The sequence below is a fragment of the Choristoneura fumiferana genome, chromosome 17, assembly GCF_025370935.1.
Source record: "Choristoneura fumiferana chromosome 17, NRCan_CFum_1, whole genome shotgun sequence".
Classification (NCBI taxonomy): domain Eukaryota; kingdom Metazoa; phylum Arthropoda; class Insecta; order Lepidoptera; family Tortricidae; genus Choristoneura; species Choristoneura fumiferana.
In genome coordinates, this window is record NC_133488.1 from 15679981 (window position 1) to 15705363 (window position 25383).

Below are 25383 nucleotides of genomic sequence, written 5' to 3' on the forward strand. Positions count from 1 at the left end.
CGCACATCAAAAAAAGGTCACTTCTCATCTCGTAAATCCTCGTTTAGTACTCCTAAAACGCTATGCTCTAACGATTAAAATCTTCTCTAGACCGAGGTAATCATTCGCCAAAACTTCGTATCATAATCTTTAATGTTATAAAAACTAAATCAATTCATCTAAATTTTAAAAAATCAATTTTTAATATGAAAAACATGGAAAAATTGTTTCACTGTGCTATTTGTCGCAATCTAAAAAGCAGAATTTATTTGATCTCTTAAAAACCCACTTGCTCGTTTGCCATACATCCATTTGGATTGGAAATTTTGTACTATAATTATAGTGAATTTTAAAAGTTTATCCAATTTTTAATAATTCGTCATGCCATGTATGGTGTATTAGTTAGTTGTATTTGAATGTGAATTTTACAACATAAAGTGTCATAATGCATTTGAATTTTGAATGACAAAGTATATAGTCCGTTGTCGGCACTGGGCGAAAGGAATACGCTCATAGGCCCCAGCTTCATCCACTCTGAATGAACTCATCCACATCTCGTTGGTGACGAACGACGAGTGGTCTCTATTCCAATAAACTAATTGAAAATCCGCCGACATCATTTCATATTTGTCGAATTCATGAATTGCATACTCATCTTCTTCACAAATGTGTGTCGATTCCAGCTTTCGCATGGCTATTTTTAAGTTAATATGTTTCTTAATAATAGATAAGTAATAACCTTTACGAAGAAAAAACTCATGATGAGTTTCTATTGATTCTGCACTATCACAAATGTGGTCTGTCCAGTTACGGCGTATTTTGAATAATATGTTTCTTTAATAATAATAAAACCTTTTGAAAAAAATTGATGATTTATTGTATCCGTATCACATTTGAAATATTTTAAGTAGATGATGATTGGAGGTCTCGAGTTCGAATCCAGGGTGGGGTTGACATTTCTTTTATTCGACTGGATGGCAAACGAGCAAGTGGGTCTCCTGATGGTAAAAGATCACCACCGCCCATAAACATCTGCAACACCCCCCTGGTGCTGCAGATGCGTTGCCAACCTAGAGACCTAAGACAGAACGTACACAATAAAATAATAATTTGTATATCGTACAGTACAACTAGAATATCAATGCGTGATGTGGTTTAACGATGCCAAGTATATAAATAATTTATTATTCATGGCATATTAAAGACAATTTATAATAAACTAGCTTATGCCCGCGACTACGTCTGCGCGGATCTAGGTTATCGCGCGGTGGCGCCCTCTACCGGAATAAAAGGTATCCTATGTCGATCCTTGGGGTTCAAACTACCTATATACCAAATTTCATCAAAATCGGTTCAGTGGTTTCGACGTGAAAGGGTAACAGACAGACAGACAGACAGACAGACAGAGTTACTTTCGCATTTATATATATATATATATATATATATAAATATATAATTATATATATATATATATATATATATATATATATATATATATATTATATATATATATATATATTATATATTATGATTGTATTTCTTTTATGTCAATAAATATATAAATAATGTCCCTCGGGACTCGTCGGCTTACTTCGTTTTCCTGAAGATTCAAATGAAAAAGAAAACCGATCTTTCGTTTCGATTACCTATCCTGATCATGTATGTAGTCATTAATGACATTTTTTGTATGTATTTATATTGTAAGCATAAGCTAGCTAGCATAACCTGAAACTGATTTATGAGAGTGTTCAATTTATTTTCTTCCATCTACATTTTTCTCGCTGTCTTGAGGTGAAAAATTGTGTGTTTCGCTCGGCTGTAAAGTTGTTTAGCATCTCGTGCCTTCAAAGGCGTGATTACAGCTTTCTAGGTCTATGAGCATAGCCGCGGACAGACAGACAGACAGACGGACAGACATGGCGAAACTATAAGGGTTCCTAGTTGACTACAGAACCCTAAAAATACAGACCTCTTTTGTTTTGAGTCGAAGTCGGTGAAATAATATGAAAATAAGGCAATAAAATTATATTTATTAATCCATAAGTAATCACCAAGTATTTCAGTTTCAACGTATTTCGTTGTCCGACATGTGCACCTCATTTTGAAGGGACCTTGTTTTATTGTGATGTCTGGATGCCTGAAGATGTTTAACGCTCTGCGTTGTTATCATTCGACGGTGTACTGTAGTTGTATTAGCCCTTGGATTCCTTCTTAACGTCATTTTTAGGTTATTTTTTTCTTTTTTGTTGAGCTTGTGTATTTTTTTTGTTGGCCTTTTCCTGTTCACGGTCTCATTCTGCGCGGTTCCATGATTGTTTTTACCAGTTCTTTCAATAGGTACAGACTGCTGATCTGCTTGTTCCGAAATATCATCATCTTTATCTCTGCCGTTTTCAGACGACGCAAATATATAAATGTGTTTGTCTTCTTTATTGTTTGTCGTTTCAGAATTATTATTTACGTTGTCCTCTGATTTGACAGAATCTTTCTCCTCATCATTTTCAGATTTAACAAAATGTTTCTGTCCATCACCATCAGAGATGAACTTTTTATCATCATCAGAGAAGAAAGCTATTTTTCCTTCACCATCAGAAAATAAATTTTTATCTAAAACATCATCTGTCTTATCACCAGCCAAATTTTCTTTATTTGTTTCTTCAGCCTCAATACCAGAGAATAAAGGTTTTTTTCCTTCATTATCAGAAAAAAAGTCTTTGTCTAAAACGTCATCTGTCTTATCACCAGCCAAATTTTCTTTATTTGTTTCTTCAGCCTCAATACCAGAGAATAAAGGTTTTTTTCTTTCGTTATCAGAAAAAAAGTCTTTATCTAAAACGTCATCCGTCTTATCACCAGCCAAATTTTCTTTATTGGTTTCTTCAGCCTCAATACCAGAGAATAATGTCTTTTTTCCTTTTTCGTCAGAGAAAAAATCAGAATCTAAAATGGCATCTGCCTTACCACCAGCCAAACCTTGTTTATCTGTTATATAGTCACTCACAAGAAGAGCTTCAGGAGCTGTAACCATAACTCCAATATCACTTTCCTGAGTTTTATTTGATAATTTTTCTTTTGATTCGGCTGATGTATTACTGTCTAATGTCGTATCAGCTGGGTTGCCTGAGGGTTGATTTTCATTTTCATTCTCGCTTCGAGCATTTGGTTCCTCTATTGATTTTACAGGAAACTCTTCCTTAGCTACATCAGTATTAACATCGTCATCGTTTGGTATTTTAACTTTTTTTATTTTTTCCTCAGACTGCGAGTTTTTCTCATTTAATTTCAAGTCCTCTTCATCGTCGTTTGCTGCAGGAGTCAGCACGCCTGATAAATGTTCTGTAATGCGTGCTGGGACTTCACTAATTATATACCCGCTTACAAGCGCTTGATACCAAAGTCTCTCATGACTACCGGTCTCCCATGGTAAAATAGAAAAATCAAAAGTCCTTGAAAATAAAACATCAAAACATCTCTTATAAGTAACTTATCTGCAAATTAGTATTTAAGTATGTGTATCGTATTTAATGTAAGATAAAAGATACCTATTGTTTATATTATTATTATCATTAGACAAATTAATTAATTACTAAAATTAACTTTTAAAATGCTTACCTTCCGAAAACAACATCAAATTTATGAACTGAATTAGACCCCCTTTTTTCTATATTAACTACGATATTTACTGTAAGGTCTGCTAATTCCACAGCAAAGTTATGCGTGTATTGGGTTCCGTTGTCATAGGAAGCTATGCCTCTCACCTGAAATGGAGTAAATTATTGAAACTAAATGGTTTCCTTGTTTGCTTTTGTATCATACTTATTAATTGTGGTTAATGATAATCTAGATGGGCTAAAAAATCGTTTTCATACGTTTGGACGCGAACGCGATACGTTAAGATATATCTTTTAATCTAATATTTAGATGCTGCACCTGACAGCCACTCGGGTCTAAGTACAGTCACCTGCATTAATATCTGCCACAGGGCGGAGCATGCAAATATATCTGAAACGTTCGACCGGCCGTAGATATTCAGTTGTATCTGATATTTATGCACGTTTGTTGTGTCAGATATCGGTGCTGATAACTACTGTACCTATTTAAGTTCAGTACCTGGGCGACCGAGCTTTGCTCGGGCTAAAACTCGATAACAAGCGTTTTCCCAGAGATAAGACCAAGCTAGATCAATTTTTCATCCCCGAAAACCCCTACATGCCAAATTTCGAGAGATTTCCGAGATCCTCGAAATATATATACAAGAATTGCTCGTTTAAAGGTATTAGATTAAAGTACAGCTATAAACAATATGATTCGTGTATAGGCACCCCCTTGATGTTTGTTTTCGTTCTATATCTGTAAAAGTTAAACAAACAATTCTTAAACTCGGAATGATAGTAATTTAGAGGCAAAATATCAACTAATAATTCACAACTATCAAGACATTTTCTAGAACCTACCTCTTACCTCTGCTACCTCTTTTAATATATTATATAAACTAGCCTTAACCCACCGTTTACTTCATAGATGAGAGTGTTGGTTTACTTACACGATTCTTGTTACCATGGCAACGCAATAAATAAATGTCCTATTTAGATTGCAAACGAAGTAAACACGACACCTTGAGAAGTACGGTACGTCACCGTTGGTCACCGTTCTCGGACAGTGCCCTCTATTCTTGTTTAAACTTAAAATATTATCCCACGGGAATACATTACCGGGATATCAAGTATCTTATGTCTGAATACAGGTCTTTGTCTATCTGTATGCCAAGTTTCATGTAAATCCGTTTAGCTGTTACTGCGTGATTGAGTAACAAACATCCAAACATCTTCACAAACTTTCACATTTATGATATTAGTAGGATATATCTATGCACACGATAACATCAGGTATACTTTTGATTGTTAGTTCTGTATATTAGTACCTGCAAAGAGTGGAATCGGATGCAATCGGCTATACTGAGCTGAGAAGCTTCAAACGAGCCGCCATCGCGCGACGCGTACGCACTATCCAGTCCATACAACTTCAATTCTTTCAGCGAGATGTAAGTTGTCGATTGTTTTTCGTCAGTCTGAAATATGTTTTTAATTAGTCTATCGTTCACGCGATCGTTGCGTGAGAATAAACACCGTCGCTAGCTACTAGTAGCTCACACTATTTCAAAAGTTTTAAAGCCATACTATGTGTGCAAGAAAGCACTCGAACTTTACTGTACCGATACCAAAAGAGAACTAAAAGATATAAAAAAAAGAAAAAGTATAGAGAGAAATACAATCAAAGTAAAGGTACCTACTTTCGTTCTTCGAAATATACAAAGCTTATTAAACTTTATCGCGGTCTAAAAAGATATCCCGTAAAAAATATACGTATGTGCAATGCAATTTACGGTGAATAATTTAAAACGAGCGTTGGCAGACCTCCCGCTAGGTGGACTGACAACATCGTGGGAGTTGCGGGCAACCGGTGGATGTAAGTGGCGAGTTGTAGTTCATTGTGGCATTCTAAGGGGGAGGCCTTTGTTCAGCAGTGGACGTCTTCCGGCTGGTGATGATGATGATGAGTTTAAAACTATTACATGGCGATTATTCGAACGTTTTGACCGCCTAATTTTTTGTTCACTTTGGTCAAAATTTTACGAATTAAGTTCCTGTATTTCTACCAGATAACTAAAAAACTGTATCAAAATATTCGGTATTTTTTAACGGAAAAGTATCCAGAAAAATGAGACGATTGAAACGCTCGAATAATCGCCCTACACAGGTACCTTCTTTTCCATATGATCCTCGAAATCGTTCAGTGCTATGGTGCCTTTTTGTGATTTTAATGTCAAGCTGTTCAACTTATCGCAAAGACTGCTCATATAGTTCGAAGTTTTCTTAAACAATTTTTGCTGGTTGAATCTGTACGATTGATCAAAGTTGGTTAAGTTCAAATAAAATGTAACAGAAATGCATTAAATTCCACATCCGTACTTATATTTAGGCAGCTCTTTGCCAAAGACGACAGATGTGTTGATGTAACTGTATATAGCTCCTTGAAGGTTCTGCACCATCTCGTCGTGAATTGGCTGTGACAAGAGACTCTCGATCTGCTTGCCTGTTAATAAATAACTTTTTTAAAGTGTTTGCTCACTACAGCGTACCATACCATCACCGTAACCGTCTCAGCACAGACAAAATAATTACTGTCTTCACTCAGGGATCATATGCATTTGTACACCGTCGAGCAGTAGGAACTACTAAACGGAGTGGCACACCATAGGTGTCCCCATTCTAACGTCCACAGATGGACAAATTTGGATTTAGCGACGGTGTACTAATGTGTGCCGCTACCTGCAACCGCCAAGCAACGTCGCATATTAGGTACTTAGTATGTGCACTATATGTCGAACCGTGCTTTGTCTGCAATTCATAGTAATTCACAATAAAATATCCTTTGCATGTTTTTGAACGGGGATGGTGCTATTACGAGTTACGAGTATGATACGGTTTACAGTCTATATGCCGACAACTTATATAAAAAAGTTAGTTACATTACAAATTCGGGCCGCTCATTACTTTTACCGAAAAATAACCATTTTAAATAATTATTTACTGTCTCTTGTTCTGAGAGGAGGCCTGTGCCCAGCAGTGGGACGTGTATAGGCTGGGATGATGATTTACTGTATAAAACAGAATACCCGCGAACACGCGAATACCCAACCAACGCACTCGAAGCTAATTTCAGAATGAAAATAGCAGTATGGCCGCCGCGTCCGCAGTGTTGACAGGCCGCCCGCTTGACAAGGACTAAATGCCTTTTACCACACGAAACTCAGTTTTTTTTAAGATACCGCCTTTTGCCTTAAGAAGGCAGTATTAGTAAACGAAGTGCTAAAAGTCCCTTCCACATAGTAGCGATAGTGGGCTGATGCTCTGACTTATGTTGCAGGAATGGAAGAATACGCAGAATGTCGGCGGCCGGACATAATAGGCACCTATAATTCTTTGCAGAGAACTTGATGAATCTGATGATGAAAAGTTTCAACTTTACAATAAACTATTTCAAGTTAAAAATACGATTATACCTGGCCCTTTAGGAAAATATGGCGCTATTACAGGCGGAGTTCCAACATCAGAAGATATCTGTGGCGAAAAAGAATAAATTGAAATCCTACTTCACTCATTAACATTTATCATTATTTATTGCATCTATTAACTATATGTATGATTGTAGCTGTGTGTTTTCCTGTGGTTTTCCTCGGTAAAGTAAAAATAAAATTAAAAATATATCACCAATTACCTCCACAGTGAACTTGCAGTCGACGAGACGGAACGAACTGTGCCCCAGGGACACTGAATTCCCAAAAAATGTCACTATAGAAAATCCTGATAGAAAACAGTCTTCAGCAATTATGCTGAAAAAGTTAAATATATGTAGCAAAAGTATGCAGCTTAGAGATGTAACTGTAAAATCTGGTATAATGCTACGTTTGATATATGTACTTAATTCGATTTACTCGAGAAGAAAAATTTAGTTCTATTTAATATGCCCAATGCATATTAAATAGAATTAATAATAATCCTTTTATAACACAATATTTGAAAGTTTTCTTCCCAAATAAATTGAATTATTATACTCAACTCTCTATTGTCTGGTCAACCGCTGGGTGCTATCCGCGTTCGGGTACTGCGACGAAGTGTACCTTCGAGTAATTTTAACCAAAAAAAACCGTATGAATATACCTATCAACCCAGCCAATGGAAGTTGAGCAGACTTGGTGATTTTTACGTAACTTTGGGGTGAGTAAGCCTATAACTATCCCTTTGTGGTACTCGATGACGTAAGTCCTGTACTATAAGGGAAAGCGGACGTTACTACAAGTGCCCGGCCGCTAATAAGTCAATCCACATTGTACAGTCACCAGCATTAATATCTGCCACAGCGGAGCGTGCAAAAATATCTGGCACGTCCTTCCGGCCCTAGAAATAGAGTCGTATCAGATATTTATGTACGCTTGTTGTGTCAGATATTGGTGCTGATGACTGTACAACGCACAACTATGAAGTTTCTAAATATAAACAATATGAATCATAGACAAACATGTAATGCTTACTTGTTGCGTGCGACAGAGTAGTAAGTATAGCATTGTTTTAAATGGTTGACATTAACAATAATCAGGAACTTCATAGTTGTGCAATGTGTCAGGACTGACTTCTTAGCGGCCGGGCACTATACATGTACTATCATGTCTATCATTTGTATCTTCTGCTATACGTTTTATGATTTTAGGTTAAATTAGTAGAGAAGTGGCAGGCAAGAAATTGAAGCCTTGTATTTAACAATATTTTGTTTCGACGTTCAAGAAAACAGACTTCCCTACAACAGAAATCGTAGTATTACAAAAGGCACAGTATTAAGTTAAGTTGGCCAACCCTTTTGATTGAGCTGTGATAGTTGACCCGTGCTTATGCAAGGCGAAGCATAAAAACACCCCTCATAATATAGAACTCACGTCAACTTCCCCGTAGACTGAACCTGTTGGAGACTGAAAGGCGAATGTTTTGCCTCGTCAAGCTCAGCTTCGGAGTACAACACAGCTGACTCATTCCTCATCATTCTGTAAACTGTGTCCACAAACATCTTCCCAACAGTTGCCTCAACCTTTACCAAGTTGCCAGGCAGCGACAAAGAGACTTCTGGCATGATCAAGTTTGGCCAATCCCTCAGTATCATGTCGGAGAAAAGACTGCAATTTCCAACATACTTCATTATATTTGCAATCAAGTTTCAGTGTAGTAAAAATTGACAAAATAGAGTTCACTAACACATGTACAATGTTGTCAGAAAGATAAAATCCTCTTGTGATTTTAAGAGTATGCCGAGCATGTTTTATGTAGATGTTCATACTCTTGGCGCCATAGTTTTCCTTGATGTTCTGAAATTAATAAATGTAAAACAAAATATGAGTTGAAACCCGTATCTAGAAATACCTGGTAGTTATCCATTAGTACATAGATAGGTTATAATTGAGCAGTAGGATATATGCAAGGTAATAACTACATAATAAGTACATTTGGAGACTCGATAAAAAAAACAATCATATCACGAGGTTCACGTGCAAACGTTTTTATCAAATTATTTAGCGACTGTATAATTTGTGTAATAACATATCTAAGCCATATAGTAACGTTTTGACACTTTTTAAAACAATAATTGCTTGTAGGTATTAATTTGTACAAAATGATAAAATAAGAAGATTTCACTGCCGTTCAATAATTACCGTCATTATTGCATTCTCAAAAGGTTTTTTATATTTCACCCATTCTTCTTTAAATGACTTTATTGTATCTGAAAATTTTATATGTTTAGTTAATATATCATTTGTAAAAATCACTAGCTTATTACTAAAGAAGTCAAACAAACCGCTTTCATAATATTCTGATAATATATTTCCTATGGGTTTTGAACAGTAAATTTCAATTATTACTAAAAACACTGTTACTAAGAACGATTCCAGAATTTTCACCATGATTAAGTTACTTTATTCTGACATGTCTCAAAATAATCGGATATTCAAAATAAACTACACATTTGATAACGAGGCGAAGTTAATTACTTTGAGTTCGGGAAATATTTTTACAATCAATTTTCGATAAGAAGTAATAGGATATTCAACACAGCTTTTCGATTTGGAAAAGAAATAATGTTCGAAACAGCCATGAAGTACAGAAATGTTAAGTTTTGGATTTTTATTTTTAGTTGCATACATTTAGTTCAATGTAAATATTTACACAGGCGAATTGATGACACTGGTATGTTAATTTCATAAGGTACTTGCTGACTAAGTATAAACTAAAAGAGACTAAGTCTAGACTAAGACTAATCTAAACCGATTTAGAAAAATAGAACATACTAATAGTTAGTGTTCAATAAGTTATTTTTTTTTAGATAATACTGTTCAAGGGAAGCCAGTTTTACTTTCAGAGGTAGAAAGTGTAGATAAAGGAGATAAAGACACAATGACACAAAATGCAACAGACAAAGATGGGAAATCAGCAGAAGGTGCTACCGTATTAGAAGATGAATCACCTGTACCTGACAAAATGGACAAAGATGGTGAATCATCTGCACCAGAAATAGATAAAAAAGATGGGAAATCAGCAGAAGGTGCTACCGTATTAGAAAATGAATCTGTACCGGACAAAATGGACAACGATGGTGAATTATCTGCACCAGATATAGAAAAAAAAGATGGGAAATCAGCAGAAGGTGCTATCGTATCAGAAGATGAAGAGAACCATGTAGCAGATGACGAAAAGGTGAATCGCGAAAGAACAGGCAATTGCTGGTTCCCGATAGAAGCACATGCGCATTTCATAAAAATGGACAAGTTAGATGGTAAGTCATTACTTACTTGGTTTAGGTTTAAAGATATTTATTGTCATATAGCCTATTCTCAAGTTAAGTTCGCCGCGCAAAATAGGTATTACCTGATTAAAGTTAGTCCTCAACCTCAACAGCTTCGGTACCTATTAGTACGAAGTACCTAGTAGTACGAAGCAGATAATACCGAAAAAAAATATTTCGTTTGGATTATGTTCGAATGGAACGTTCTGGAGCACGTTTTTGAATGGAAATAAGAATTGGAATCGTTTTCCGTTAGTAAAGTTCTTGCTAAAGCTACGTAAATTACTAGCCGAGCCGATATGCATAGTCGCGTGCTTGGCACTCGAAGCCGATATGCCCTTAGTCCGTCCTGGGGGCTACTACGAAGTTCTAATTCAGATGACCCTTGTAGTAAAGGACCTATAAAAGAAGATAATGAATAAATTAGAATAATGATCACAAACCATAGTTTTGTTACATACAATGTCACCTATAACTATAGCTATGGTAGGGCGCATGCGCAATTAGAAGATATTTCAGAATACTTGGAGTTATTACTGGTTATATGGGTCACACAGAGAGCTGTGCCGGTCGGGAGGCTTCCGTGCGTGAACCGCGTGCAGTATTCACACAGAGCGGTTAGGGTTATTATTTCGAGAGGTTCAATTGTGTTCAGACTCAAATTTTTCAGTTATAAAATTAGAAATATATCGTTTATTGTTTTTAAGTTGCTTAAGATATTATCACTGAAACTTGTGGTAAATACATTTTATTCTATTTTATCTTTTTTTCCACAATTTAAATTTTTCTGCAAAAAGTCAGTTACGTGGTCATTCGGATTAACTACTTTGTAGTATTGTAAAAAATACAAGGTATAGAAAAACTTGCTGTTTAAAAATGGATTGAATGTTCATAATTGATATACCATTCATGCAACATAAAAAAATTAACATTGATAAGACTATTTTTTTCTACATTTCCCGTTGTTCCAAAATACACCGTCATTTTCGTAGCCAACTTATTAAGTAATATTTTAAACAAAAAAAGAGGTCAAACCTCCTGTAAATTTTTTTTTAACTATAAGCAACTTTGAAAATAAGACTGCGTAAATATGACGTATATGTTTATCGCAAGCCATAATTATTTATCTATAATTAATGTAATAAAGGTTCAAGTTAGATTTGCGTCAAAGATCGAGCGTCATTTTCGTTACGGTTGCGACTTGGTGAGTATTGGGTAAATAAATATAATGTTTTACTGGTGCTGTGTGATTTGCAGTTAAGTTATTCAATATTGATTTCATTTGCTTCAAACCTATAGGATATTTACTGCAGAGCCGCGAAAGTAAGAACTTTTCAATTTCGTGGTCATCATTTCGTGGTCCTATGGGTTACGAAACTGATTAAAGACACGAAAAGATGATTTCCCTACAAGTAGAAAAAATACAGAACACTTTTTATAGAATTTTCTGCTTTTTACAGTGTAACCGGTTATGCCGTTATTGATTTAATTGATTTAAATGAAGAATGGTTGACCGTCAACAACATTTGCTCCAGGTGTGGTTATAGGAATTATGACCAGTGCGACGCCAATTTTGTTAACTGGCGAGAGGTTCAAGAATTATTTTGCCCTGAATATACGTGTGAAATGTATATATCTAAATATTAAAAAAAAACTTCGTCATTTAGAGGAGCATTTTGTTGTGTTGTTTCGTTGTAACATAATTTCGTTCGGGTCTACCGTAGACCACGGGGGGAAGGTATTGAAAGCTGTTTTGGTTTGTGAGTTGAAGTTATTAATCTTACTTTAATTAAATAATTTCTAGATAGTATTTAAAAGGTTACAAAAATGACAATTTGTAGTCGTCATTTTCGTGGTCAAGTTTTAATTATTTTTTTATATAGATATCGATTGTCTATTTCTGTTGATACCTGATTAATTAAATAATGCTTATTCTTTTTCTCATTATGATCGGATTTTCATTCAAATAGTACAATTATAAGATTTTAAAATAAACAAAATGTTCTTTTTCGTGGTCTCGGTGCTCATTTTCGTTACCGTTAAAATTGGATTTTTGCTTTTTTTAACCAAAATAAACTTTATCGATCTCTTATAATATAAAGCATCTTATCGGTACATATCCTTATGTTAAAAATAAAACAGACCACATCAAAATGTGTGTTTATATTTCTGTAACATTTATCTTACACCTCAAATAATTACCCGGTACCACTACCATGGGTTTACAGTGACCGTACTCAATAGCGACGGCGTAAATTATTTGTATGGAGAATTGTACAGCGCCTCTACAAATAATTTACGCCGTCGCTATCGAGTACGGTCACTGTAAACTCATGGTAGGGGTACGGGTCGGATCAGCGCTTCGATATAAACACGAAACAAATTTCGAAAACCGTCGCACGCGGCATCCTTTGAAAAGAGGCAGCGCGATACACGACCCGCGCCCGCCATCGGTATGATGTCGTCCATATACCGCTATGTAAATACGCCCGTCGCGGGCCCTCTTCCGACCCGGACCCGTCGTCTGGAGTGTGTTGGACTTTACCACCAAGTAACCTGCTTGCTCTTTTTATGTTATTAAAATTATGTTAATAATTATACAGGCGATGTTAAATACAAGGGCGATAGCGGAGCGCGCGCTGCAGAACTTCGGCGGCGACTCTAACTTGATCCCGGCCGGGCTCAACCTCGGTGGTCACTGCATGTTGCGGATGCCTCAATCTGTCCTGTAAGATCTGAAAAGGATACAAATATAAGCATCAATCTAAAACACTTATCTGCATAAATAAATAGAGAGTATTTGAGAGTAATTCTACGAATAGAAACTAAAAACTTTTAAGCTAACGTACAGCAAATAGCCTCTCAAATTCATTCTGCAATACGGTATTTGACTATTTTGTATATGTTTTATAAATTAAAACTACACAATGCCTGTTATCGAATAGAAAAATAATTTTTAAACTACCTTTCCAAATAACAAAGTTATAAAGGTTTGATACTTCAAGATTAGACAGAGAAAGACATACTGGCATGTGACGTCACACGCCAGTACCGCCATACTTGCTGCATAGAGAAAAGCGTTTGAGAAAAAGACAGGTATATAGATTTTTCAAAAAATCACTATAAATCCAATTTTCAACCGATTTATATTTTCTCTTCGCTAAACACTATCTGTGTATCTATATTTGCATAATAATATTAAGATATGGCAAAATCAGGAGTTGTCAAATACCGTATTGCAATAAACTGACAACAAATACAAAAAAACTAAAAAAAAACTGAAACAATTACTTTGCTCACCAGCGATCTTAAAGCCGCTGTAAGTTTCAGTTAATTGTGTCCGTGCCAAACCGGCGCGTATCGCTAGTTAATACCATATAATATTTAATATAATTATTTGGACGTTATTTAAGACTTTGTCAAGCTTTTATAATAACTTGCAATGTTCGCGTTACGTAATTATTCCATATCTATTTTTGTTTGGTCTGATGGTCCACCAAAATGGTATTGTAAATGTTAATGCGTGGGCCATATTTTGTGTAACACTAATCGATAGCAACATCGCCCCCCAATTGAAACAAGATAAGGTTGAGAGCGAGAGGTCTCGGTCATAAGAAACCTTTTTTCGGGACGGAAATGGCCCCGAGACAGATAACGTCTTTATTCAAATTCATTTACAAGTAATGCTGCGAACAAGAATCGAAATGAATATCTGTGTGGTCATTAATACTTTAGTAAGGGTCTTCGTTCCTGTCTCAAATAATTATTTGAAAGAGTATACATCGAATGGGGAAATAGGAAAACCTCTTAGTACAATTTTTACAAAGAGTTGTTAAGTTTTGAGGCAGTTTAAATGTGTTTGGTAAAAAAAACGATAGATCAGTGAAATTTATTTCAATTAATAAAAAAACTAATATTATAAATGCGCAGGCAACTCTGACTGTATGTCGCCTCGTCACGCTTAAACTGCTGAACCAATTTAGAAGACCTATGAAGATAATTGTATATCCTGGAAATAACAAAGGATAGTTTTATCCGGGAAAATCGCACAATTCCCGCGGGGAGTGATAAACGAATTCTTCACAGACAGAGTCGCGGGCAAAAGCTACTATAAAATAAAAACAGAGTGTGGGGGAGCGATACTTAATTCTGTAACTAAAGTGTTTTATATACATTTTTTATTTAAAATAAAATTGTTGCCTATATAAAGACAGTCCACCCTGTCTCCAGCACATTTAAGATGCTGTTGGCGCTAGCCCGCATTCTGTAATCATGTAATTACAAAAGATACTACTCTACCCTTGTAAAACTTTATTCTTTTTGCCGCAATATTCTTATTGCTGAAATTCTTCTTCAGTGAACTATGTATAGCCTACTACTCAATTCGTTAAAACCTAAAGCATTCATAGGATTCAATAGTAATCTCGTTAACGTAAATGGTAGGCAATCAAACCCGGCGGACGAAATTAGGCGCGCGCAGGAATGCCTATGATGAGCGATAAAAAATTGGGTCAAGCCATTACATTCCAGTCATGCAGGCCTCTTAAGTAAGTAGCCTAAAGGCAATTAGGTGCTGTCGAAGAAACTGAGTCGTGCGTGATCCACTGTAGAACCTTTTCAGAGAAAAAGTTATTGCCACATTTTCTTGACAAGGGAATTCATTATGAAACGCCGTGGGTTGATAATAAATACCTGTTCATTTACAATCTTCGCATTTGCAATATAAGTACTTATTAGACCACGCCATCAGATGACTGACCCGTATTCTCTTTTTCCTCCTTCTGATAATAAAATAGTAGATTGTTCAACAAGGGACTGAAACAAGCCATAATGACACGAGATGTTTAGCCACCCGAGCAGAGCGAAGGTGGCTATAGTTCGAGTGTCATTATGGTTGTTTAGTGTCGCGTTAAACACTCTACTTTTCACTTTGAATGCGAGAAAAAAAAACAATGTATATGGAAACACGAACAGCGCCTCTAGCGGAACGTTTGCGATGTTCGTGTTTCCATACAAATTGAGATTTTAACGCGAACGCGATCGAGACGTATTTTGTAACCGAAAACTTACACTAAGGGTATAGGTCACTGTGGCGTGCAGTGAGGGCAGGCAGCGCCAGTAGCTTCACTCGCACGCACCCGCTAGCACCAGCAGTACTCTAGCGCTGCCATGAGGGTAGGCTCTGCACTGCACGCCACGGGGGTCACATCTTTGTATGATATGTTTTGATTCAGGGACCTTCATGAATATAATGCCTGATTGACTTTTTAGGTTTTTCCACCGCATGAAGCTTCGTAACAACACGCATTTCCGCATCAACTTCCTTCAAAACGATCTGAGCAACATGTTGGTGACGCTACGCTTCTCCCTCAACGACCTTCATCTGATGGGAGACTATGAACGTGCCATCACCTACAGCTCGCCTTCCACGTTATACTATACTCCAACATACGGAGAACTCGAGTAAGTTTAGAGAAGTGTATAATACGAGTATAATGTAAATATGCCAGCCCAGTCCAATGAGGGCTATCGCGTATGAATTCGCCGCTAGAGGCGCTAGTGTAGCGTGAGGTCTCCGAAATGTCAAATCTCATAGTTTTTGGGTGAGCTACGCGGGTTTATTTATAATTAGAATGATTTTGTGAATATTTTTCATTACCTGAAATTAATTATGCTAATTATGCGTTACGGGGCAATAAATGTCTGTGTTTTGAGACAGTTTTGTCTTTCGGAAACTTTTGTCCTCCCTTTTTTCCGTACAAAACGCGACTACGTAACACGTGGTTGCTCTATATTTTTATGGTACGGTTTAAAGGTGTATTAAATATGATTTTTATTTAAACTTTGTTTTCACGCCCATAATAACAGACTTTGAAAGCCACACTTAAAAACCTCACGCAACAGTGGCGCCATCTAGAAAGACAAAAAACGATAGCCCTCATTCTAACTCGCTCTTCGAGGATCCCGTATCAATGTATTGTTTATAGCGCTGGCAAAAATAGTATGTACTTATAAGTAGTATTTCATAGTATTTCTACGAAAAACTATATTTTATTGTGCTTCGCCAAAATTTCCTGTAGTCCCTTGTTGTTATTACGTTATAACCTATCGTACTGCTTATTCTTGCTCTCTGTCATATACAGTATGATGTCTTTACAGGTTCTTGCTAAAGGACGTCGAGTACAACGTGGAGGGCAGGTATCGCTTAATCGACGATAGACTGTACGTCGAGCACGTGATCTCGGAACTGATGCCTCGGAGAATACTTATGCGCGTAATTCGTTAAACATCTAATTATCTAAACATAGTTTCATAACTATCATATTATTCCCAATTTGGTTCGGGGTAAATTGGTACTCTGACTACTATCACTCACGGATTTGATTACGTATGGAAATAATGAACCGCTGTAGAGCGGTTTCAGACTAGTGTTTTATTTGCGAATTTAAACCCATTTTTGGAACTGCGTACATATGCCGAAACATATGCTGTATGTCAGTATGTATGCAAGTAATGAGTTGTCATTCATTGTGGTGTTCTAAGGGGCCTTCCTCTTTGTTCAGCAGTCGAAGTCTTCGAGCTGATGATGATGGTGATTTAAATCAAAAATCCCTATGACTTTTCCAGGAGTTTTGAGTGAGAAAACTCAACAAGCTGCTTAAATATTCCAGATACATTTAAAACACCTTGTATACGCGTTTTTGCGCCGTTTAATATTTCGTCTTTTTCAGTATATGAAAGAAAACAACACGGCTTCAATGACGACTGTTAAATTAGATATACCAAATATATGTAAGTACAAACGAGCATGTAATAAAACATGTCTATAGTCATTGCTACTTGGCGGACGTCGCGTTTCGTACGCATGACGTGATTATGATAATAATAATAAACATAAATATGAAGTGAGAGCCACTAATATTAAGACTACATATATATGATGTGTAGAAAATTCTAAAATTTTATTTACAAGAACATGCAACATTCTAAAATTAATTTAGATAACAATTTCTTGTTTCTCGATACTATACTTACCACAATATTTATTACTTAATATCTAATATTAATTATTTTTAAACAGACAATTCAAAGGTTCAAAGGCTAACTGAAAGAGACCCCTTTAAGGGATAAGTTCGCCTTTGTACATCTCTATCTCTTGTCAACTGTAATTTTCATATGTTTTATGTTACAGTAAAGAGTTATACAATACAATAGGTACAATTATTTACACAACGCATTTATTTCACTTGGAATGCAATGTTCATTATTTGATTTGGGTAGTTTTTACCAACAAACCAAAGTTTAGAAAAGAAACATAGGCTAATATAATATTACTAGAGTTTAACCGCGGCTTCGCACGCGTAAACTATTCCATCTGGTAGTTACAGTTGAAATTCCGGGATTTTACAAAATTCCTGTGGGAAATCCCAAAATTTATATCGTAATCTTCATTAAGGTGTTGTGTTAAGAACAACTATCCCGTGGAATATTGGAATAAAAGTAGCATATCTGTTATTTCAGACTTCCAATTATCTACATACCAAATTTCGTGACTCTAAGCCCAGCGTAATCTGGCGCGCGGCAATGAATGGGTAAAGAGCTTTACAGACTGCAATGCAGGATAATGAATAGGTTTCTCTTTCCCTGAATGGCAACACTGGCATAGATAATAGATCGCACGTTTTTGCCTTGAACTTGTGATTTTATTTTGCTTAATATACAAAATGTACACAACCAATATCATATTTTCTAAAGTTTTTCGCGATTCCCCCTTGGGAATCAAAGAATCGAATTGCTTTAAAATTCCAGAGAAATAATGCGTTGTTTGGGAGAAACGTGTCAAAATGGTGTTGTAGAGCGCCATCCTGCTCTGTCTCGTTTTTTTCGTCTCGTACTGGCGGTTCACTTTTATATTATAGTCTAGTCTGGACGTAAAATCTGGCCCAATCAAATCTTGAACTTACATTATACATCCCAAGTAAAATAAATGTATGCACGAGACGGAACATACCGGTACTAAATCTTTTGAACCCATTTCAAGCCTTGCCAGAAGTTGGACGTACAATATAAAATGAGGATAATGATAATGATGATGACGCATAAGTATATAATATGTTATGTATCATTGTTTTGACCAGATCCGTATCTACTAAGGATGCAGAACGACCTGGACCATTGGCTGAAGGACTATTTCAATGACTTCCTTATTTACTTCGATTTGCCTGGAACTGGTGTGAATTCACAAAATCAGTGAGTTAGTTAATTTTACTTTTATATTAATGTACTAGCTTTTGCCCGCGGTTCCGCCCGCGTGATATTCGGTTATCGCGCGCTGTTCCCTCGGGAACTGTGCATTTTTCCGGGATAAAAAGTAGCCTATGTCACTCTCGGACCCATAAACTATCTCTATGCCAAAAATCACGTTGATCCGTCGCTCCGTTACGGCTTGAAAGATGGACAAACACACAAACATACAAACACACTTTCGCATTTATAATATTAATATAATATAGTATAGTAAATATATATAGTATGGATTTACTAATAACCGCGCCTAAGTTAACCGCGTCATCTGTCCGCTCAACGCGCCACACTACCGGGACTCCCGCTTACCTGAGTAACGCCACTCGCCACTGAAGAAGACGGCGAAAGCTAAGCCATTTTTAATGAATTCCGAATTTTAAAACTAAATAAACGTGAGCATCACCGAACGACCGACATTTTTGACGACCGGATGGCCAAGTGGTTAGCGAACCTGACTACGAAGCTTGAGGTCCCGGGTTCGATTCCCGGCTGGGGCAGATATTTGTATGAATAATACGAATGTTTGTTCTCGGGTCTTGCGTATTTAAAATGATATAAACGTATGTATTTATCTATATAAGTATGTTTATCCGTTGCCTACGTAGTACCCATAGCTTCGTTAAGTTTGGGACTAGGTCAATTGGTGTCAAGTGTCCCGACTATTTATTTATTTATCAACAAAATTGATTGATTACCCACCTTTTGTTTAAGATAGTACATACTCGTATATTCACTATTTAAGTTACCACTGTATCTTGTACTGTACTGTACATACAGTATACCTATATACATACTGTATCTCAGTATTTTCTAACGGATACGTTTAAGTGACTCCGTGTATTGAACGGAGTTGAATAAATCGACTTCGAATTTTCTGCCTACCCTATTTTTATCTACCCTGTATTTCATAGGGTGACCAAAAATATAAATATTACATGGCTAATGTAAATTAAACGTGTAGTTAATAGTTAGTAGATTACTTAAAGTAAATAGAGCTGTTTTTCTACAGAGCGTATGAAAACGCGAAGACAATGATTAGAAATCGTTTCGCAGACAGCGTCATAAAGGGAGTGCGTAAACGGTTGAGGCAAGTGAACTCTTCCAGCATCATGATCCCTGACTTCAAGATATACAGCGTCAATGAAATGGTATGTTGTGTCTCTTTACAATCCGCACCCAATTATGTACTATTTTTGTCCATATTCAAACACACATTATAGTGTTCACTTAACTTTCACACAGTGCCCTAAAAGTTTATAGGTACCTACGACAAATTTTGACCGCTTAGACAGAAGTTTGATGTCTCGACAAGCAAACTGTGTAATTGTTAATGCTTGATAAAAAATATGTTATTTTGCCTTTTTTTCAAGCATACTTAAACTAAATACATGAGCGATTGAGATAACATGAGCGTTGATACATGACAAGCATGCTTGGCGATGACTGTCAATCTCGTCTAGCCTTTGCAACGCTTAGCAAAGCACATAAATGCTTTTAAGGCAACTTTGATCATCTAGGTACCATGGCGAACCGGGATGGTTGAGCCACTCGCCACAGTTCATAATTTAGCCAAGTTATACATAGGTACCTATTTGTAGTAAATATTGTGATTAATAAACCAGAGTAGCATTACCATACCTTACCAGTACCTTTATAACTATCATAATATGGTTCTCATCGTCTGAAATAAACGGTTTTTATTTTATTTATTGCACAGCTAAATTAAGAATAGTATTAAGTGACTGAACAATCCTTCGCGCGCGACTGTACCTAACGGACTTTTACCTACTTGACCCCATTACATGTTTCCTTTCTCTGTAATTTAGGAGATAACACTGTATGACGGCATCATCCGTGGTTTGGACACTATTTTCCGACGCTCCGTGACAACAGGAAAACTTGACAGAGCAAATGTTCGCCACCTCGATACTATAGTGGGCTTCAGCACCCTGAAGGTATTAAAAAAATGAAAAATAAAATCAAAACTTTTATTCAGGACGTACGCTACAAAGGGTTCTCTTACATGTCACTTTTTTAAACTACCAGCGCTTTCGGAAAGACCATCATTGCCAAGAAGAATGCGCGGCAAGAAACTTGGCAGAAAGCAAGATGGAAGGTGAAAAAAGTCGCTTGCAGAAAAGGTGGCTTGAAAGAAATAGATAACTTATAGAATCAGACGTGGCAGATGGATATCCACAAAGTCAAAAGCATCACGCTTATTATCAAACCTGCATAAATTCTAGGTTCTGACCATTTTAGGGGGGGGGGGTTAAGTAAGGGCGAAAGTCACTAGGTCCTTGCTGTTTATTATTTCTTTTTAGTTTTAAAATGCTATATGAGGTGCTTTATAGGAGATGGGGGAGTGCGGTCCGGAATAATCCATTATGGATTATGGGTGACTGTTAGACGTCCCCAACTCCGTGGAGCTTTCTACGAGGAGGAGAGGGTTCGAGGGCTTTCTTATCTACTCAAGTATTTTTGCTACAGCCATTTGCTGGAAAGCCGGGAGAGGCATGCATTCTCCCGTTAGGCTCTGCGGGGTGCTTAGGTTAGTCTTTTGTTGATCCCCATTGAATCCTTCCTTGACCTCCGTACCTTTCGAAAATGTCATCGACACCATCTCGATGAATGGCGGTCTACCACTATGCGTTTCCTTCGGCACTTTCTGCCAAGTCCAGTGAAATTGTGGAGTCAACTTCCGTCAGCAATTTTTTCGGACAACTATGAAATCGGGGTTTCAAGAAAAGGGCTTATACTTTCTTAAAAGGCTGGCAACGGACCAATGCCTCTCCTTGAGAAGTTGATACTCATGGGTAGTGGTGATCATTTCACATCAGATGACCCGCTTGCTCGTAATACTACTATTAATAAAAAATAAAAATCTCATAATAAAAAAAAATGTAAGCGAAACTGTTTCACAGGTGGAATATAAATACAACATGTTTCTTCGTACTGGACTGCCGCCGCTCTTCGGGATGCTGGTCCTGGATGTAGACGAGCTGACTGCCCGCCTGGCCCTCAAGACAGTGAGGGACTCTCCTACCCTCGACATGCATTACGTTTTGATGGCACCCTTCGATAAGTATGACCACCACAGGGAGGCTACTCTGAAATTCGAAAATCGAAGTTCGTATCGTACCGTCCCTCTCACTCTCGTATTAAATAATAAAAGCGTCAGCGGGACGGCAAGATATGAAGTTCGAATTTTGCACTTCGTATAGGGCTAGGCTTCGATCTAATGCAGGTAACGTTAGATTTGTGATCTGAGTTGGACAACTAGTCTTCCCCCCGCGACTTTGCACGCGAAAATCGTTCTAAGATCTAGCAGTTATAAGAATTCCGGAATTTCGCAAAAATAACGTGGATCGATGTTTTCATCAACGTTGCAAAAACACCCACGTCAAATTTCACATCTCTAACCCAAGCAACTGAAATTTTGGGATCATGTCCCGATCTTGTGGGAATTAAAGGATTAAAAGGCACAGGCTATCTAAGTATTGCGCTGAGCTGATGGGCTACTACGAAACTCGCAAATCGAAGTTCGTATCGCACCATCCCTTTCACTCGCGTATTAAATGACATAAGCGTCAGCGGGACGGCAACATACGAAGTTCGAGTTTTGCACTTCGTGGCATAGGGCCTGTTTTAGCGAACACGAGGTCTACGCACGCGCGCACTCAAATTTAACACATTTTTAACCCTGACGCAAAAAGAGGGGTGTTATAAGTTCGACACCAATGTCTGTTTGTTTGTCTGTGGCATCGTAACTCCCAAACGGATGGACCGATTTTAATAGGTATCCATGTTTAGCGGTGATTGCTTTTCATCAGGTCATCCGCCTTGCTCGTTTTCCCCCTGTCATATAAAAAAGTCAACATTAAACACAACGGCCACTAGAACCCGGAATCAGTAAAAATGTGAAATGGATAGCTAAGCATAAATATCTCAAAAATTAAAAAACCCAAAAACAAGTAAACGAAAGCAAAAGGACCATTAATCCCAAAAAAAAGTATGTGGATCTTGAATGATAACCCATGAACTTATTATAAGACAATTTATTAAATCAGGCGTTACCTACTTGGCGGAGGTCCATAGCAAGGAACAAATACTTTGGTCACCCGCGACCTTATGATTAGTTACGTTTACATAGACTAATATCGAGTCTAACAGCTGTTGCTCTGAAGATGAGCTCTGGTTGAGTTCGAAACGCGTCAGTTAGTGTGGTGGTGGTGATAGATGGGTTTGTGTGATTTGTGTGTTCTTACAGTGTGGAGGTGGAGAAACTGCATGAATACATTTCTTACATAAACGTAGCTATCATTAAGGTCGTGGGTGAGCAAAGCTGTTTTAGTTCGTTATTATAATTATGATGATTATAATTATAAGACATTTGGATAATTTGCAGAGCACGGTCGCTGGTGGTGGAAGGGCCTGCCAACAGGTATATAGCGAAGTATAAACACATCCTGGAAAACCAAATCTCGTCAATTATGAGCAGTACACTGATGCACTACATGCAGCAACTCGACTCCTTGGCCCGTTGTCGTGAGTATTTTCTTTACTTATATTTAGTTTAATTTGGATATAGCTAACGAAATGAAATGAAATAATTTATTGCCGCACATGTGTTACGAACAGGTGTACCTTACTTATCATTAATTACAAGTGTTAGTTAATATGTAAACGTCTTCCTAAAAAATAAATTTGTTTAACGTGGCATAATATATTATGTAGGTATATAGTTAATTAATTTAAAATTTGCTACACCCCAACAGTGCATTTTTTTTGTAAAAAAAGTAAATACTGCATACCTACTGAATATTCAGCGTCGGGCTGGCTATACAACTTGTTTCTACTCTCTGGACAATCACCGAAATCCCGAGTAGAGTTACTTCTCAGAATTAATGTTCTTACCTAAGGTAAACGTCCGAGTGCTCTTGACATAAGATTGAAGATGCCAACTATTGGGACAGTGACGAGCACTCGAACGTTTACCATATATTGTTAATTATTTCATGAGATTAATATAAAAATGTGTTTTAAATATAAAATTAATGAATGCGTTCTGAAAGTATTTTATCGTAAATCAGTAATTTTTCTGTTAATAGGTACGGTATTTGGTATCAGGCTTTTTAAACTCCGATGCAAAAAAAGGGGTGATATTAATCATCCGCGCAAAAAGTGGGGTGTTATAAGTTTACCGCCAATGTCTGTCTGTCTGCTGTCTATCTGCGGCATCGTAGCTCTCGAAAGGATGAACCGATTCCGATGCGGTTTTTTTATGTGAAAGCGAGTTTTCCTGCGGCGGTCCTTGGCTATGTTTCATGGTCAGCCGTTTTTGTGATATTGAACTTTGAAATGACAACGGGAGGTTTTTCAACTATTATAAGTTAAGTAGGTTAGGTTATTGTAATTTTAGCCGTATCGATCTCTTTGTAGGCAACTGTGCCTAACTAAGAAGTAATCTGATGACTACCTACGTGTAAACTTTGGCTAATATATTTCTATTTTCGTTTTACGTAACGTATATGTTTCGTGTACCTAAGTATATTAACTTAATTTTATTTTGTCTCAAGATACGCATCTAATTGGTAAAGATGATCCGAAATACAAAACCATTGACGATTCCGAATCAGTTGAGTCTAAAAATGAGAATGGACCAGCAGATGATGGTGGCGATGTCACTAATTCTGAACCTGAACAGGTCACTGATGCAACTGATAATGACGATAAGCAGGCAGCAGATTACACAGCAGCACAGAATATACCTGAAGATTACGTTGTTGACAAAAAAGAAAGTATAGAATTGGAGTTTCCTGCAAAAGACGAGGATAAAAAAAGTGAAAAAATGAAACTTGAAATAAACCAGAAATTTTCGTTAACCAGACTGAATAAAGGTGAAAGAAGAACTGGGTAGCATTTAATTTGATTTTTGATTCAGCAAATAAAATATCTTGTAAGGAATACCATCAATAATTGCTCGTTTTATTTTACCGTTTTAGTTACATCAATAAGAACAGCTACTTGGTATTACTTGGTAAACACCCACCTACCACCTTAAAACTTGAGGATTTTCAAATTGATTGAGTGATAATAATTTTATTACCGAGAGCGAGAAATATTACAATCACGAAAAAATTTAAGTAGGTTACTTATAAAAATTTAAGTAGCTACTTAAATTTTCTACCTAAGATATAAATAATTGGGTAGTTCTACGAGCGTTTGAACCGCTATCGGTTTCCTGTCGCTTATACTGAAGAAATGAGTCAAGTAGAATGGAAAGATTTTATAAAACGAATGGTGTGCATGAGGTACAATATTACAATTCAATAAAATTTCTTGCTTACGGTCTCTCATTTCTTCAATATAGCGACAGGAAACTAATAGCGGTTGGAAAGCTCGTAAAACTACCCAGTTATATTTTTAAACGCCGACACAAAAGGTCGGTGCTATAAATGTAATGCCAATGTCTGTCTATCTGTGGCATCGTAGCTATTAAACGGATGGACCGACTAAACCGACTTCGATGCGTTTTTTACCTGAAAGCAAGTTTCCTTGCGGTGACTAGTTTCATCCAAATCTGTTCAGCCGTTTTTGAGATATTGAACTTTAAAATTAAAAAGTCGGGGTGTTTTACTTTTCTAAGTTGGTTGATCGCTTTGTTCTACTAAATAAAGGTTTTAGTTCTTTTGCGGTGTAGGTATGAGAATTTCC

At 36.8% G+C, this 25383-nt stretch overlaps 2 protein-coding genes across 2 annotated transcripts; one reads left to right on the forward strand and one right to left on the reverse strand.

The window, feature by feature from the left end:
- Window positions 1-1989: 1989 nt before the first annotated feature.
- Window positions 1990-9566, reverse strand: LOC141436909 (uncharacterized). The gene is made up of 11 exons (XM_074100027.1): window positions 9382-9566; window positions 9239-9306; window positions 8784-8893; window positions 8471-8704; window positions 7258-7372; window positions 7043-7100; window positions 5949-6072; window positions 5741-5876; window positions 4901-5047; window positions 3592-3737; window positions 1990-3425 (listed from the first exon to the last, which is right to left on the reverse strand). Exons 1-11 carry the CDS (start codon window positions 9485-9487, stop codon window positions 2045-2047), a joined length of 2625 nt encoding a protein of 874 aa, XP_073956128.1. The 5' UTR covers window positions 9488-9566; the 3' UTR covers window positions 1990-2044.
- A 29-nt stretch (window positions 9567-9595) lies between these two features.
- On the forward strand, window positions 9596-24645 carry LOC141437226 (uncharacterized). The gene is made up of 13 exons (XM_074100481.1): window positions 9596-9770; window positions 9907-10356; window positions 10622-10755; window positions 12969-13093; window positions 15637-15828; window positions 16525-16639; window positions 17097-17157; window positions 18504-18615; window positions 19679-19817; window positions 20496-20624; window positions 21591-21751; window positions 23075-23214; window positions 24246-24645. The coding sequence occupies exons 1-13, from the start codon at window positions 9662-9664 to the stop codon at window positions 24584-24586; spliced, it is 2208 nt and encodes a 735-aa protein (XP_073956582.1). The 5' UTR covers window positions 9596-9661; the 3' UTR covers window positions 24587-24645.
- The last annotated feature ends 738 nt before the right edge of the window (window positions 24646-25383 follow it).